At 58.2% G+C, this 14873-nt stretch overlaps 1 protein-coding gene across 10 annotated transcripts in view; it reads left to right on the top strand.

The window, feature by feature from the left end:
* CLPB (ClpB family mitochondrial disaggregase) overlaps positions 1 to 14873 on the top strand; it is a 299259-nt gene that overhangs the window by 264256 nt on the left and 20130 nt on the right. For 9 of the 10 annotated variants that reach the window (XM_084975058.1, XM_084975060.1, XM_084975057.1 and 6 more), the window contains one exon: positions 7632 to 7746. In XM_084975058.1, the coding sequence (XP_084831184.1) occupies positions 7632 to 7746 (115 nt within the window). Of the gene's footprint in view, positions 1 to 7631; positions 7809 to 7861; positions 11396 to 14873 lie in introns of those variants that run through there. The other variant, XM_084975061.1, reaches the window with a different exon arrangement.

Raw genomic sequence — 14873 nt, 5'->3', positions numbered from 1 at the left:
CAGATGAGAAAACTGAAGGTGAAAGAAAGCAGGTGACCTGAAATCAAGTTTTTATAAGTAACTATTGGACTATGAATCAGGTTTCCTCTTACGATACTACATGTGCCGTTTCTAGACCATATCTGTATATTTTTATGTAAGTGGCCTTTTTTCTTCCTTTTTTTTGGACCACAACTGCAGCATGCAGAAGTTCCTGGGCCAGGGATCGAACCTGTGCCATGGCAGTGACAATGCTGGCTCTTTAACCGCCAGGCCAGCAGGAACCTAGTTGATAGCCTGCTGTATATACCAGGGGCTCTCAAACTGGCACCCTGTTTTATTGTTCTATTTTGCCAACTCAGAGTTTCTCTCAAATGCAAGTGAAACGCCCTAGAGGTCGGGGCCCAGACTCCCGGCCACGGGCCCCGTCTCCTGTCGTGTCACATGCTTGCCTGTCAGACATTTGTATTTCCTACTTGGTCCTGAAGGCGGTTGAGGAAGGACCCCCAGCTCCCTATTTGGAATCTGCTTTTTTTTTTTTTTTAACTTATTATTTCTTGATGATTTTCCCACCTTAGCATTATCTGTAAACCTAATTTTTCGTTTTATTCTGCCTTTTCAAATGGGTCACTTATCAAAGAATCTGTTACCTCCAGTGGCCTGAATGATTTTCCAATCGCACCTGGTTTGCTCGGCTCTCTCGTCATTTCTGTGTGTGCGGAAGCCTCGTTCGGCCCCCTTCGAAGATGCGGGGCGGTGAAGGCCAGCTCCTCCGTGCCGCACTGGCCGGCGGTGGAGAGGATGGGAGGCGGTTCTCTCAGCTCTGATACCTGCCTACTGACCTGTGCCCCGGAAAGGCTCCACGCCGTCTGTGGGACTCCAAGGTCACCTCCAGGCAGAAGGGACAGAGCGGGCTTCGTAGAGAAGGTGGCCCATGCTCTCACTTTGAAGGATTTCAGTGGCTAGAGACCTTGGTACCTAGAGCTTAGACCGTTTTCACATCTTAACTGAGCAACGAAGGAGAGGTAGAAATATATCTCTGTGCACACGATGGCAGATAAAACAAAAATATGGGGCGCTAGCCCGTGATGAATATTCAGCTGAGGGGGACATGCGGGTGCCAGCCCTCGTCTCCGCTCCCAGATCCTCACTCCACCGAGACGCAGCAGGAATTTATTGCTCGTTTTAATCACACCCAGAGAATGAATTGGCAGGAATATTAGGCACATAAGCCTATCGTATATATTTTATTTGCATATCCCGGTGACAGAATCACAAACACGTGTCCTGTCTCTGTGCTGTTTCATCTGCTTGAGGGGCAGCCGGGGATGCACTGGTCCCCTGGGCTGCGAGCCTGGGTGCTCCCTTCGGCTCTGCAGGGAGCCGTCAGCAAAGAAGGGGTGAGGTGCACGGGAGGGCGAGAGGCTTACTTGCGCTCCTGGCCTGGGGTGAGGAGGGGCCCCTTCCCTGCCTTGCCCAGCCTGCTCCCTGCATCGCACCTTATCTCAAGTGCCTGGGTGCCAGGCCCGGAGCGGGTGACAGCACCGTCAGACCTTCATTACAGGGCCAGACACGGCGCTCCGTGCTTTACGGGGCAAGCTTGTATGTTCTCTTTTTCTTTTAACTTCTTAAGTTTTTATTGAAATGTAAGGTGCACCTATCATAAGTACACAGCTTACTGTATTTTCACAAACTGAATGTACCTGCTCAAGAAATAGACTGTTACCACAGTTCGCATTGTGGCACGGCGGAAACGAATCTGACTAGGAACCCTGAGGTTGTGGGTTCGATCCCTGGCCTCGCTCATGGGTTGCAGTGGCAGTGGTATAGGCTGGCAGCTCTAGCTCCAAATTGTTCCCTAGCCTGGGAACCTCCGTAGGCTGAGGGTGTGGCCCTAAAAAGCAAAAAAAAAAAAAAGGAAAGAAAAGAAATAGACTATTACAAGCACCTGTTTGTATCATACTCCCTTCCGTTCACTACCCACCCCTCAAGGGTAAGCGTCGCCCCGATTGATTTCACCTCTATTTTTACATGATTTGGAAAAGAGTGCAGTGACTTGCCATAAGCCCTCGCCGAGATGACCGGCTGTTGACGTTTTATCACACGGGCTTTATTGCTTATGTGTGTATATAAATCAGAGAGAGGGGGAATCTTTTCTGAACCGTTTGAGAGAATTAAGTTATGCCTTTGGTACCCCTACATACTTGTATAAATTTCCTAAAAGACAAAAGACATTTTCTTACATAACCTCAGGCCAGTCCTCAAAGTCAAAGTGTTTATATTGACATCAGCTCATCTATAGATGACACTCAGATTTCAACAGTTGTCCCAATAATCCTTTTTACAAGAAAAGAAAATGCTGGATGCGAAGTTGGATTCAGTTGTCATGTCTCTTTAGTCGCCTTTACTCTGGACTCTGGACTGGTTCTTCGGTCTCTCTTTGGTGACTTCAGCTTCTAACCAGTACAAGCTGGTGGTTCTGTACACCGCCCGCAGTTGGGGTTTGTCTCATGTCCTTACGATTCAACTCAGGTTGTGCGTTTCCGGCAAGAACACCCTCTGGTGTTCATTTTCCAAAAATTCGTGAGGACGCCCCGTGCTAAAGGTGGAAACACGTAGTCGGTGCTTGAAGTTTCGTCCCCCTCAGTAGGCTCTGAGCTCCCCAAAGGCGGGAGCAGGTCTTGTCGTTTCTCTGGGTGGAGAGGTGGCGCTGGAGTCAGACTGCAGGGTCGGCCTTCTGCCCTCATCACTTGCTCCAGGGAGCCCTGTCCGGACGGCAGGGGAGGAGACGCTCTGAACTCCAGCGACCGCGGGGACTGGAACAGCTGGTTCCAAAGCCTGCGGGACTCATCAGCACACGGTCAAACCAGAGGCGAGGCTGGGCATTTGCGGAGGAACAGGGTATTTACGCAGTGTCCACGCCCCGCCGCCCAAGATCCCTGGTCGTTACAGAGGGAAAGTGCTGGTGGGGAGAGCCGCACGGACCCTCTAAGCCCGTGATGAAAATTAACTCCCAGCTGCAGGTCCATCGACATTACGCGCCTCCCGAGGTAACACTGAGGACACAGTCCATTTTCTGACTTTAGCCACGCCCAGCTCCGCGTAGCCTTCCCTCGCCGTCTCGTCTCTGCATCAGCCCGGCTGTTTGCCGACAGGACACCGGGTCTGATGGGATGGAGTCTTTCCTCGGAGGGGATGTGGGCTCCAGGTGCTGGTTCAGGAGACTTTCAGGTCCGCTGGACACCCCCTCGTCCCCCAGTCTCCTCTCCCATCTGCTCTGTGTCTCCCAGTCGTCTCTGTCCCTGCCCGGCCCCAGGGCATGGTAGAGGCCCTGACTGAGACATAACCGGGGCTTGGGGCACATCGGAGTCTGAGCAGCCAGTGGGCTCTGTGCCCTCCCCGCCCACGGAGGCCAGCTGCAGCTTGGCCCCTCTTCTCTGCCCCCCTCACACCTGTCCCGCTCTTCTCACTCCGCCTCCCATCCCTGCCGGGAACACAGGGATGGGAACACAGTGCCAGGCTCCTTATCAGGCCTGTTCCCTGAGGAATGCCCAGCAGTAGGGGTGCTGCCGTACCCCGCAGAACCACTCAGCCCCGCCACCCACCTCCTAGCAAGCTCGGCTAGGCTTCGTCCCAGCCTCCCAGCCCTTTCCTGTAAATGCACTCCCAGCCAGGAGGGTGCCGTAGTAAATGAGGAATGATGGAAACCAGGGGCTGCGATTATCCAGCCGAGATGCAGCAAGAGGAGCTGGTCGCTGCTGGCTCCGGGTGAGGGCTTCGGAAGCTAATTGCATGTGGCTTTTATTAAGAAGGTCACTCCCCCACTCCCGCTCTCCTGGGTGGCCGCCTCCTAGCGCCCGTCAGCCCAGTACCTCTGCTTCTGCAGGCTGGGTCACCTGCCCTGTCCCCTCCTCTGGTGGAAGCCTGTCCAAGCAGGGCCTTGATCTCAGTCCCCGTAGCCTTCCTCCCCATCTCGAGAAGCCAAGAGTAGCAGTAGCCTGTGTGCATGGAGCCCTGCCACCGTGGGTGCTTTCTCCCCTCCTCTGCCCTCTCCCCCACCTGGGATGCATACAGGCCAGGTGCTTTCTCCCTTCCTCTGGCCTCTCCCCCAGGTAGGATGCATACAGGCCATGTGTTTTCTTTCCCTGGGCTCTTCCACTGGCTGGCTTTTCACCAGCCTGAACTCAGAGCTCACGCCTTAAAAAGTCATTCACTCATTCAACATCACTTTTTAACACGAACTCTGCTAATAAGCACTCGGAAAAGGGTGTGAAACAGTATCCTCCTACCTGGTTTAATCCCATTGTCCTGTACTTGTTTTATCAAAAAGTCTGATCCAGTTCCAGAAATTTTTTGATTAGATAATGTGGGGCTTCTGGCTGGGAGGGAGTATGCTGGCATCATTGACTTTAGGCCATAGGTTGACTTTAGGCCATAGGTTGACTTTTCCCCGGGCCCACATAGAAAGCACCTGAGAAAGCCGGGTCACAGTGTCCCCTCTCCCCATGGACGTCAAGAACCCCTTCCCCTTGCCCAAGAAAGTAACAGGAATGCTGAGCTAACCTACACTCATGAGACTGAGGAGGAGTTACAGGAAGTAGAAATGCTGCCTGAAGAAGACCAGGAGGCCCTGGTGGCCGCACCCAAACCTGCAGAGTGGCGGGCAGAGCTTAGAGGTAGCCATCTCTCTGTGTCGGAAATCGGCAGGCCGAGCTGGGCCACCGCAGGCCATAGGACCCTCAAGAGCCACGCTGGGGCAGTGGGGACATCCAGGTGGCCTTGGCTCCTGGCCTCCGTGTGAGCCAGAGCAGCTCTTCTCCTTGTATTTGGGGCTCCGTGCAGATTAAATCAGTTGGAAGAGTCCCAGCACCAAAACAAAAACAAAGCAATGCACTGGTTAATCAGTTACCAGAACGCAGCAAAGAGACGTTGCACTGATCAAAGGCTTGCCAAGGGCCAGGTCCTAGGCTGGCCCCTGGAGTCTGTCACACAGCCACCTCTCTGCCTGTGAATTTGCCGTGTACCAGACACCAACCAGGAGCTTCGTACTTGTCATCTCACTTAGCCCCCAGCAGCACCTCACAGAGACCTTGCGAGGCAGGGGTGAGTACGCTGCCCATGTTCGAGGCGAGGAAACTGAAGTCCAGAGAGGTGGATTCGCTTCCCCGGGTCAGCTGGCTGGTACTGACAGGGGTGAGGTCCGAGTCAGGTCTTTCCGGAGCGGAGCTGCTGCTTTCTGCCACACAGTGTCCCCCCCGGTGAACCAGAGAGGAGTCAAGCTTCAGGTGGGGGCAACTAAGAATTGAGGTACTGTGCCTGGCAGCCAGCAGCCGTTCCCCAAACGGTAGTTAGCGTGTCCGGTTGGCAACATGTATTGACTCCTGTGAGCCAGGCCCGGGGCTGGGCACCAGAACTGTGGGATGCGTAAAACGTGGTCTTTATCACTGGGACCTCACATGTCAAGTCAGGAGACCTAAACAGGCAGGGAAACAGGTGCCTTGGAAGTCCCGGGGCCGGGGGCCGGCGTGATGCCTTAGCTGGCTCCTTGGACAGTGGCGTATTTAAGCTGAGGTCGCCAGGGCACTTGGAGGTCGGCGGGACTAGAGGAGACGTTTGTGGGGAGGGAGCAGCGTGAGCAAAAGGCCCAGGGCAGGGAGGACCCATCACGGAGGCAGAGGGAGCAAACAGACCCCGTGAGCCCGCGGAGGCTGGCCTCCGTCTGAGCCCGTCTGACTGCAGCCGGCCAGGCTGCCAGCCGGTGCCCTGCCAGCCGGTATGTGTGCGGCTCAGCATCGGAGCCTTCCAGCCCAGTGGGCCCGTGTGCGGGGAGGAGGAGGCGGCGGCAGATAGATGGCTGGAGTCGGCAGAGCCTGCTGATGTATGTGGCGCCTGAGGGAGCAGCCCGGTGACGCGCTGGATTCCAGCCGGCAAGCGGCGCTCCGCTGGGATCGGTGCCGAATTATTGCTCCATATGAAACCCCGGGACGGATGGGAGCTTTCAGTTACAGGCTGATAGCAACAGCCAAAATTGGATTGTTTGCTATTTATTTTTTTTAACTTCTGTCAAGGTCACTACCGTAACAGGAAAACCCTGCCTAAGCAGCAGGTGTTCTTCGTCCACTCGGCCCAGAAGAGCAATCTGCAGCCACACCTTCTGTGACAGGGCCTCACCGTGGCAGTTCACTTTCGAGAAAGCTGTCAGCGTGACAGGGCCTAGGGGAAAGAAGCCCTGGGTCTTTCTGTCCCCCCCCCCACACCCCCACCCCCACAAATGCGTTGTCATCAGACCTGTGGGCTCGGCCCTCCCTGCCTGGTGCTCCAGCCCTTTCAGGCCACCTGCCTTCCAGAAGCGTCCCGTGCTTTGGGCATCCTTCCCTCTCTTTAGTCCTCCACCTCCCCGTCTGGTTGTCATTCCCTGTTTGTATCTGTCATCAACTTCGCGTTTGCAAACATTCCCTAGCTGCCTGCACTGTGCCAGGACCTGTGCCAGGCATAGCAGTGAGTAAACAGCAGTGCCTGTCTCCGGGGGGTGCATGACTGAGTAGGAAGACAGAGTTGCAGCTATGCAACAAACTTGTTCTCAGGAAACTTCTTTGGTGACAGGTACAGGGCTCGAAATGGGCACACGCGCTGTGGAACCACGAGGAAAATGACCGATTCTGCCTGAGAATGTTTGGGCAGAGGCTACCTCACCTCCCCGGCCCAGCCTTGTGCTCTCTGAGGGCACGGCCTGGCTCTCCTCCCTCCCAGCGCAACCAAGCCTAGGCTTTGCCTTCTGCCTTTTCCAAAGTGGACCAAACCAGAGGCCAGACCCACACCAGGCGTGCACGTCATCTGAACTTCCCAGGGGACAGAGTCTAATCCTCCTGCCCCTGCCCCTTTCACGGCAGCCCGGGTCCGGGTACATGTCAGGGCAGCCACTGAAGAGTGTGTTTCATTGAAATGCAGCATCATTGAAGTGCAGGGTGTTCATAGCTCTTTTCAAGAGGATACGTGGAGGAGTTCCCATCGTGGCTCAGCAGCAATGAGCCTGACTCGCATCCATGAGGACGCGGGTCTGATCCCTGGCCTCGCTGAGTGGGTTAAGGATCTGGTGTTGCCGTGAGCTGTGCTGTAGGTCGCCAGTGGCTGGGATCTCGAGTCCCTGTGGCTTGGCTGTGGTCTAGGCTGGCAGCTGTAGCTCTGATTTAACCTTAGCCTGGGAACTTCCATATGCCGAGGGTGTGACCCTAGAAAAGACCAAAAAAGTAAAAAAAAAAAAAAAAAAAAAAAAAGTACGTGGAAAAGGAAAGGAACCTGTTTGTAAGCACTCGGTGCCTGCCAGCCGTGACCCTAGGCGCGTTCTGTCCATCGTCATATTTAATCCCCAACTTACAGGGGACAAACCGAGGCAAAGCCTGGCTCTAGGTAATAGACGCGTCTTGTAAGCGATAGAGCTGGGTTCAAATCAACCCTTCCGTTGGGCTCCAGAGGCAAGGCTCGGTCTACTGGCAGCACGTATTTCACTAGCAGGGGAGCCAGCACCCTGAGCGGTGGGCGCCCAGGGTAAGGGGATGAGGTGAGGCGTGGTACGAGGGGTCGGGAGCCAGAGCCCCAGACCCGGGCTGGGGCGAACAGGAACCGAGGACCCACGGAGCGCTCTCTTCCCGCAGTACCAGGAGAAGCAGCGCAAGCGCGAGGCTGAGGAGCGGCGCCGCTTTCCCCTGGAGCAGCGGCTGAAGGAGCACATCATTGGCCAGGAGAGCGCCATCGCCGCCGTGGGGGCCGGTGAGTGCCACGCGCGGCCCGCGACAGGGCGGTGAGGCCCGCGGTGTCCCTGCTGGGGAGGAGCCTCGGGAGCTCCCCGCGCGCGGCGGCTGAGCTCGGCCTGTGCGCCAGGCAGAGGTCTGCGCTCTCTGCACGCGCCGCGTCCTCTCATCCTTACGGCCTCCCGATCCGGCTGAGCCCATTCGTTCCCCGTCTTCCAGATGAGGACTTGGAGACAGTCACTGGCTCCAGGCTGCTTCCTACGCGTCCCCTTTAGCTCTGACCTTCATCCTGTCCACTGCCCCCGCCCCACCCCCAGTTTTCCGGGGAGGGGGGAACTGGGACCCTGCGAGGAGCAGGAGCCTGCCCGTCACTGGTGATGCAGCAGGGGAGCTGGAACTAGCCCTTCCGTCTCCTTCGGTCTCCCAGCCCTGGCCTCTGCCACACCTCAGTATAATTTGTCAGCAACTGGCTCACTTTTAGGAAAAACATCCCGAACAAGTCTTGAGAGCCTTCTTCTCCACAGGGGAAGCTCTCATGTCCCATCCTTTGAGCCCTGGGGGCTGGGCCGCCTCTTGGTGTGACCCCTCATCTGATACCCTCCTGCCCACGCTCCCCACTGGCTCGTTGATAAAACCGAGGTTCCGCTTGGGCGCGTGAGTCCCTGGGGGCAACCTCAGGCAGGTGAGGCAAGGGCTGGAGGCCCACGCCCGGCCCTGCCAAGGGCCTTTCCCCACGGCAGTGGTTCTCCCAGTGGACCCGCGGCACCAGCCTTCTCCGGGAACTGTTAGAGATGCAGGCCTGAGCCTCACCCAGGTCTGTGGGATCAGAAGCTCCGGCAGCAGGGCCCACAAGCCTGTGTTTTAACAGGCCCTTTAGGCAGTCTGCTGCTCAGTGCAAGTTGAAAAACCCCTGCCCTGCAGTGTCTCCGTCCGTCCCACTCGCGTTTTGCGTCTAACACCGCATCGGGTCCCACGGGCGCGGCCCAGCCCCTCCAGGGCCAGCACCGGCCCTGCTCACTGGTGAAGGAGACGTGAGACAGAGGTAGCGGTGTCCCTCTGGAACATTCTGGGGTGGCATGGTCAGCCCTAGGAAACCAATTAGAGGGGTCATCAAGCAGTGTAGGCATCGCCCCCGTGACACACCGAGCCGAGCCTGATCTCCAGCGGCTTCACTAACCAGTGGGACTCATGCGAGTCGTGAGCCGCTGGATGGGAACCTGACCATCCCCGGCTAAACGGAGCCGTAGCCCAGCGCAGCTTCACCAGCTGGAGGGCGGAGGGCAGAGGGCTGCCTGCAGGCGCATGCGGGAGTCAGGACGAGCTTACAGAAGGCCTGCTGCTCAGGCCCACGCCGAGCCAGGCTGCGCTTTGGGGTCTGGATACAGAAGCCACCCTCAGCCACGACCTGGGAGGTGGCAGCCCCCACTGCTTGGCCAAGGCCATGTCTGCGCTAGAGGGAGGGAGCCCGTGGGAGACAGGTGACCCGGCGGAGATCTGGGGACGCATATCTGCCGGAGGCTCCGGTCCGCTTGGGGCAGGAACCGCGGCCGCCGGCGTGGTGGTTTCCCTCCGCTCCCCATGCGGCCCCCTCTCTCCCAGCAGTGGCCTCTCCTCTGACCCGTTTCTCACCAGCCTCTCAGGCCCGTGAGGTAGGAGGCTCCCAAGAGTAGCTGGGGGAAGAGGGAGGAGGCCATCCAGACGCAGGGAGTCCAGTCCGCCGGGGCTCAGGGAGCAGGTGGAGCGCTCACCAGCTGTGCAGCTCCGGCCACTCGCCCACGCCCCGGGCAGCCAGGCCCAGCACTGGAGGGCCGGGAAGCATGGGCTCTTGCCAGGGTGTTCCAGACGGCGCTCCGTAAAACCTCATCCCCGCCCCCGCGCTGGTTACCGTCTGGCTCAGCCACTGCTCTGTAGGTCAGGCCCACAGCAATTTCCTTCAGCCCAGGACTGAGCCTCGGTCCCGGGTCCAGGCTGGCCTCTCGCCTGGTCCCACACCAGCCCCTGCCACACTGCCCTTGCCGCTCCTTGCCGTAGGCCCAGGGCAGGAGTCAGTCCCACTCCCCGCCTCCCAGGGGCCGTCAGAGTGTCTGTCCGCCGAGTGCTTTCTTCCACCCACAGCTCCGTCCTGTCATCCAAACGCGTCTCAGATCAGGAAGGCCCTGCCCTGTGCCCTGCGGTGTGTAGGCTGATCCTGTGATGGCTCCTGTGATGCTAGAGAAGCCCCAGAGGCCGTGGGGGCCTGGGCCGTGGGGGCTGCTGCCTTCTCTTCCATTCGCAAGGCGGCGAATGGGTGCCCTCCTTGCCGGCAGCCCTGCAGATTGTGTTCAGCTGCCGGCTCAGGCGAGGCGCGAGACGCCCTCTGGGCAGGAACCTGGCGGGCAGGCAGCAGCCACTGCCTCAGGTTCTCCAGATGAGCAGGTGTCCCGGGGGAGGCAGGTCTCAAGGTCGGCCAGGCCTCCCTGGGGCCTCTAGACTAGTGCCGGATGTGTGCTGGGCACTGGCTGGGTGAGCCTGGCACCCCAGGGGTACCATGAGGATGGGCAGCCAGAGAAGTGCCGCAGAATGAATTGATTTGATAAATGGCCATTTATTACCCTCACGAATTGGCTGAAACCAATTTCGGTCACATCAACCCCTGGTAAGTGCTGGGATATTGATTTGTGCAAAGTAATACAGGGAATTTATCAGCGTGAGCCCCAGCTGCAGGGCTTCCAGCGGGGCCGGCGCACCGTTACCGCCTTACAAATGGAGAGGACGAAGCACCACCCCTCAGCTCAGGCCTCCTGGCCTCTCTGGTCTTCTGGGGTCACTGGAGCCAAAGCAGGGCCAGCCTGCAGACCACAAGCCAGAGTGCTGACGTTGACAGCGAGACTCCTTCCAGAATCCAGAGCTGTTCTCCCTCATGGTGGCGGGGGGGTTGGGGGCAGACCTCTCAGGAGCTCAGAGCCCCTGTGCCCACATCCTCAGAGAGGTGGCCCGCTGTCTGCTCAGCCTGGGCAGAGCTGGACTCCGCCCCCTGTGTTCCTGCCTTGGGAAAGAACCAGTCCCTGGTCTCCTGAGCAGAAAGGTGGTCATTTCGTCGGTCCTTCCCTCCCCCTCAGCCCTTAGAGCCCTCAGATTCTGCCCTTCTACCTCTCAAATGGGTCGCAAACCCAGCCTCTCCCTGTGTTCCTAGGACCACTGGCCCAGCTCAGGACCTCAGCATCTCCCTTCTGAACCACGCAGTGGCCTCCTCTCTGCTCTGTCTGCCTCTTTTTCTTCCCCTAAAGTCATTTCTCCCAGCTGGAACCACCTTTATTAAGTGGGGGCAAAAAAAAAAAAAAAAAACTATGTCTAAAACCTTCGGGTGGCTGCCCTGGCCTGGCGTACAGCCCCCCAGCCCCGCTCACAGCGGCTGCTCCTGCTTCCCCGCACCTGCTGTCATCTCCTGCTGCCTTTTTGATGCCGTCCCTCTACTGGGGGTTCCCTTCTTCCTGGCCCCTTCCCCACCCCAGCCCTGCCCGTCCTCCACACTCTGGCTGGTTTTTACTTCATCTGACTCACTTCAGGAGCCATAGACTGCAGGCTCCTGAGGGCAGAGACCAGGCCTGAACCATGTTTGTTTTCCTAGTTCCTGGCACAACCCTCTGCTCGAAGTAGGTGCTCCGTGCAGTTTGTCAAAGCACTTGTTTCTGTGGGCCCCTTGTCTGTCTCTGTGGTGACCTCCGAGGAAAGGAGAGAAGCCGTAGGTCTTTCTTCTAGTTGTTCCCAAGCATGCTGGGAACATGACTGCAGTGCAATATGTAATCCCAGCACCGCTACTGCACAGCCGTTGACCCCTTGGGCAGACGGGCCATTCCTAGACCAATTCCAAGAAGCCTCCCCAGGGCAGCAGGTCAGCCTGCAGGTCTGGAAGCTTCCCTGAGGCTCCCTCCGAGCAGGGCCTGTCCCCCAAACCCATTGTATCTGGTCCCAGTGGACTCTGAAGCCCATGAGCCCCCAGGAAGGCTCCCCCTACCACCTTGACGACTCCTCCAAGCCCGCGTCTGGCCAGAACTCAGAATCCGCACGTCAGCCGCAAGGGACCGTGCCCCCTCGTGCTCCACCTGCCCTTGACTCATCCACACACGTGATCTCGCCCAGCAGCTCGGCTCCCTGGACCTTCCCTGGAGCCCCGTTTCCCACGTGAGAAGAACATCCAGGTGGCCCCCGAGTTGAGGAGTGGCAGTGGTTGACTTAGGAACTGCAACCAGCAACCCCTCACCACTGCAGTGCCCCTCCTTTGCCCCGCGGTTCTCAGCACCTGGACTGCCCCGCCCTCCCCTCGCCCGCTGGGACCCCAACACCCAGGCCTCCTCCAGGAAGCCTTGCTCAGCTCCACCGGTGCAGAGCCATTCTTTTTATCACCCAGTTTCCCTCGTAGCCTCTGTCTGTATCTCTTTCTCCCTGCAGAGGTCAGGAACCAGCTCTCATTCGGCTCGGGTTCCCCGGGATGGGCCCACAGGTGTACAAAAGGCCGGTGAGCTCACGTGACCAGAGGCTGAGCCCATCTTGACATTGTGCCTTTGCTCAGCACAGATTCTGATCCCTCGGCCCTCCAGGAAGGATGTCTCTCTCCCCCCAGTGCTCCGTGGCCCGTGGATACACACGTGCACACACAGTAGGCGGGCTCCACAAAAGGTGTTCTTTTTGTCTTTAATGTATTAGCTCCTGAGCAGCAGCAGTTGTCTTCAGAAAGACTGAGCCTTACAGACTGAGAACTCCCAGCATCTGCCAAACTCGAGGCACCAGTAGCCACGTGGTCAGCAGGGGCCTCGCAAGCACTGGCTGTGCTCCTTGAACCTATAAGCTTAGACAGGAAATTGCTAATAGACATTTGGGTGACTCAGCCATCGAAGTCCCTCTGAAGGATGGGTTCCCCTAGCATGGAACAGACGGGTTCCAGATGAGGTTAAAAAGCTCTCTGACGCTGGATCACTAGAACCTGCCAGGAAGGATGAGTCACTGTACCCCAGAACCTTGAGCTAGATGGGGGCAAAGTCCTGGCATGGGAGGAGGTGGCGGTTCTCTCATCCCACTTGGGTTTTGCACACACTGGGCTCTCCTCCTGGAATGCCCCCTCGTGCCCAGGCTGCCTCCCCCTCTTCCCCCACTTCTCCGGGTGCTTCCATCCCGCTGGGAACCCGCAGTTTTCACAGCAGCCTTCACCCAAACAGCGCAGGTCTGGCGTTGGGCTTTTCTGACACAGAGCTTACTGGCTGAGCGGTAGCTAAGGCTTCGTGGACGAGAAGAAGAGATTGGAAGCTCTTGGGGCTGTAAGAGACTCCGGGGTCCAGGCCTCACTGGTCTCTCTAAAATGGGAATTGACGTGTCGGGGTTTTCCCTTCTGTTTCCGAAAAGACCAGGAATTAATTCATTTAGTCAGCAACCACTATGCTAGCGGTGGGCAAGAGCCCTGCACCCTGCACCCAGATTGGGGCTCTCCTCCCCTGGATACAAGGCAAGGCGGTGAACCCCGCTACACTGCCCCTCTCTGAGCCTCAGTCCCTTCGCCACCAAATGGAGGCAAAACCTACTTCTCTGAATTATCATCAGGTTGGAAGAGCTCTATGAGATATCAGAGCTGAGGGCTGCTGCAACTACTCCAACTGTGATTACTATTTTTTTTTTTTTCTTTTTTTAGGGCGAACCTGCGGCATATGGAGATCCCCGGGCTAGGGGTCGAATCGGAGCTTCAGCTGCCGACCTACACCACAGCTCACGGCAACGCCGGATCCTTAACCCACTGAGCGAGGCCAGGGATCGAACCTGCGTCCCCATGGATGTTAGGTTCGTTAACCGCTGAGCCATGAGGGGAACTCCCTGACGACTATTACCTTTATTCCATTCTGTGCCACTTACAAAATACTTTCGTAACCGTGAACTCATTTTAATCTTGGTGTTGGGCTGACTGAATATGTTTAGCTGTTCCCATTTTACAAGTGAAGGCACCAAGCTCTGAAAGAATGAGAGTTTTACTCAGAGTCAGTCAGCTACTCAGGGCCAGGGCCAGGGCTCCAGCCTAAATCCTGTAGCTCCTCCCCCATAGCATCCGGGTACGAACCCGCGCAGACGGGGCAGGTGTGCTGTGGTGGCGCTACCAGAGGAGAGCTGCTGCGGGGGGACGTAGAAGGGTCCAGCAGGGGGCCGTGGCGCCAGCCCAGCTCGTGGAGAGGCTGCCAAGCGTCTTGGAGCTTTCGGTGATGGGCCTGGTCGGGGACGGGGCTGAGCTGCCTGCTCCGGGGATCCTGCCCCCCGGCTCAAGCGCAGAGCCGTCGTCAGGAGCCGGTCAGAGCCGGGGGGTGGGGGGGGGGTGTGTGCCTGAGACCACGTGGGGAAGGGCGGAGGCCTCTTGGGGAAACTGCAGGGGGCGGGCCTTCCGGGGGAGGGGAGGGGGGAGGAGGGGGTGGGGGGCAACTCCTTGTAAACCCCCGTCGCGCCGGGTCAGGCTCGGGCGAACCAGGGCTGGGCCGAAGCCCGGGTTCGTCTGTATTCCCGGGGAACCTCGAGCGGGCCACCCAGCTTCTCTCTGTGCAGCGGGAATCGGGCTCCCCGGCTGCCTCCTCGTGGGTTCCTCACCAGCCTCACACGGAGGGGTTCGCTCCGGAGAGCCTGGGTAGACGCCCAAGCGCTGGCCGAGGAAGCCCGCATGTGCTCGGCCCCAGCGGGCCCTCCCCCCAGGGGTCCCGTCCAGGGGCGGGCTGGCCCAGCCTCTGCCCCAGCCTGACAGGACCCCGAGGCACACCCCCTGGGGCCGGCCAGCCTTCCCAGTCCTTCCCAGCTGCTTCCATTTTTCATTCTGTCGGACGCCATCTGCTTGGCCGTTCTTCTCTTCAGATATTGTTAGAAATATCCAGGGTCGTAATTGTTTAATGGTTGGCACTTTGCCTGTTTCACGGGGGCCCAGATCAAGCCCAGCCCGGACTCGGGCCCTGGGTCTGGCAGAATTGACCAGGGGCAGCTGTGCCGTGGGCCTGCCTGGCATCATAAGGAGCTCTCCCAGGGGCTTCGTTAGACGGCAGGGGAAGGGTGGCCCCCGGCCTAATCCACTTCCACCCTCTCAGCCCAGCAGCCCCCAGCGGGCCGAGCAGCCTCCTGAAGCAGATCCGAGCCCCCAGTCGTGATACCTGG

The sequence above is a fragment of the Sus scrofa genome, chromosome 9, assembly GCF_054392235.1.
Source record: "Sus scrofa isolate SSC_HxYL_T2T_F1_AM1 chromosome 9, Sscrofa_HxYL_maternal_Yorkshire_Landrace_v2.0, whole genome shotgun sequence".
Classification (NCBI taxonomy): Eukaryota; Metazoa; Chordata; class Mammalia; order Artiodactyla; family Suidae; genus Sus; species Sus scrofa.
The sequence above is the reverse complement of the archived record's forward strand: the minus strand, read 5'-3'. Positions and strand labels throughout refer to the sequence as shown.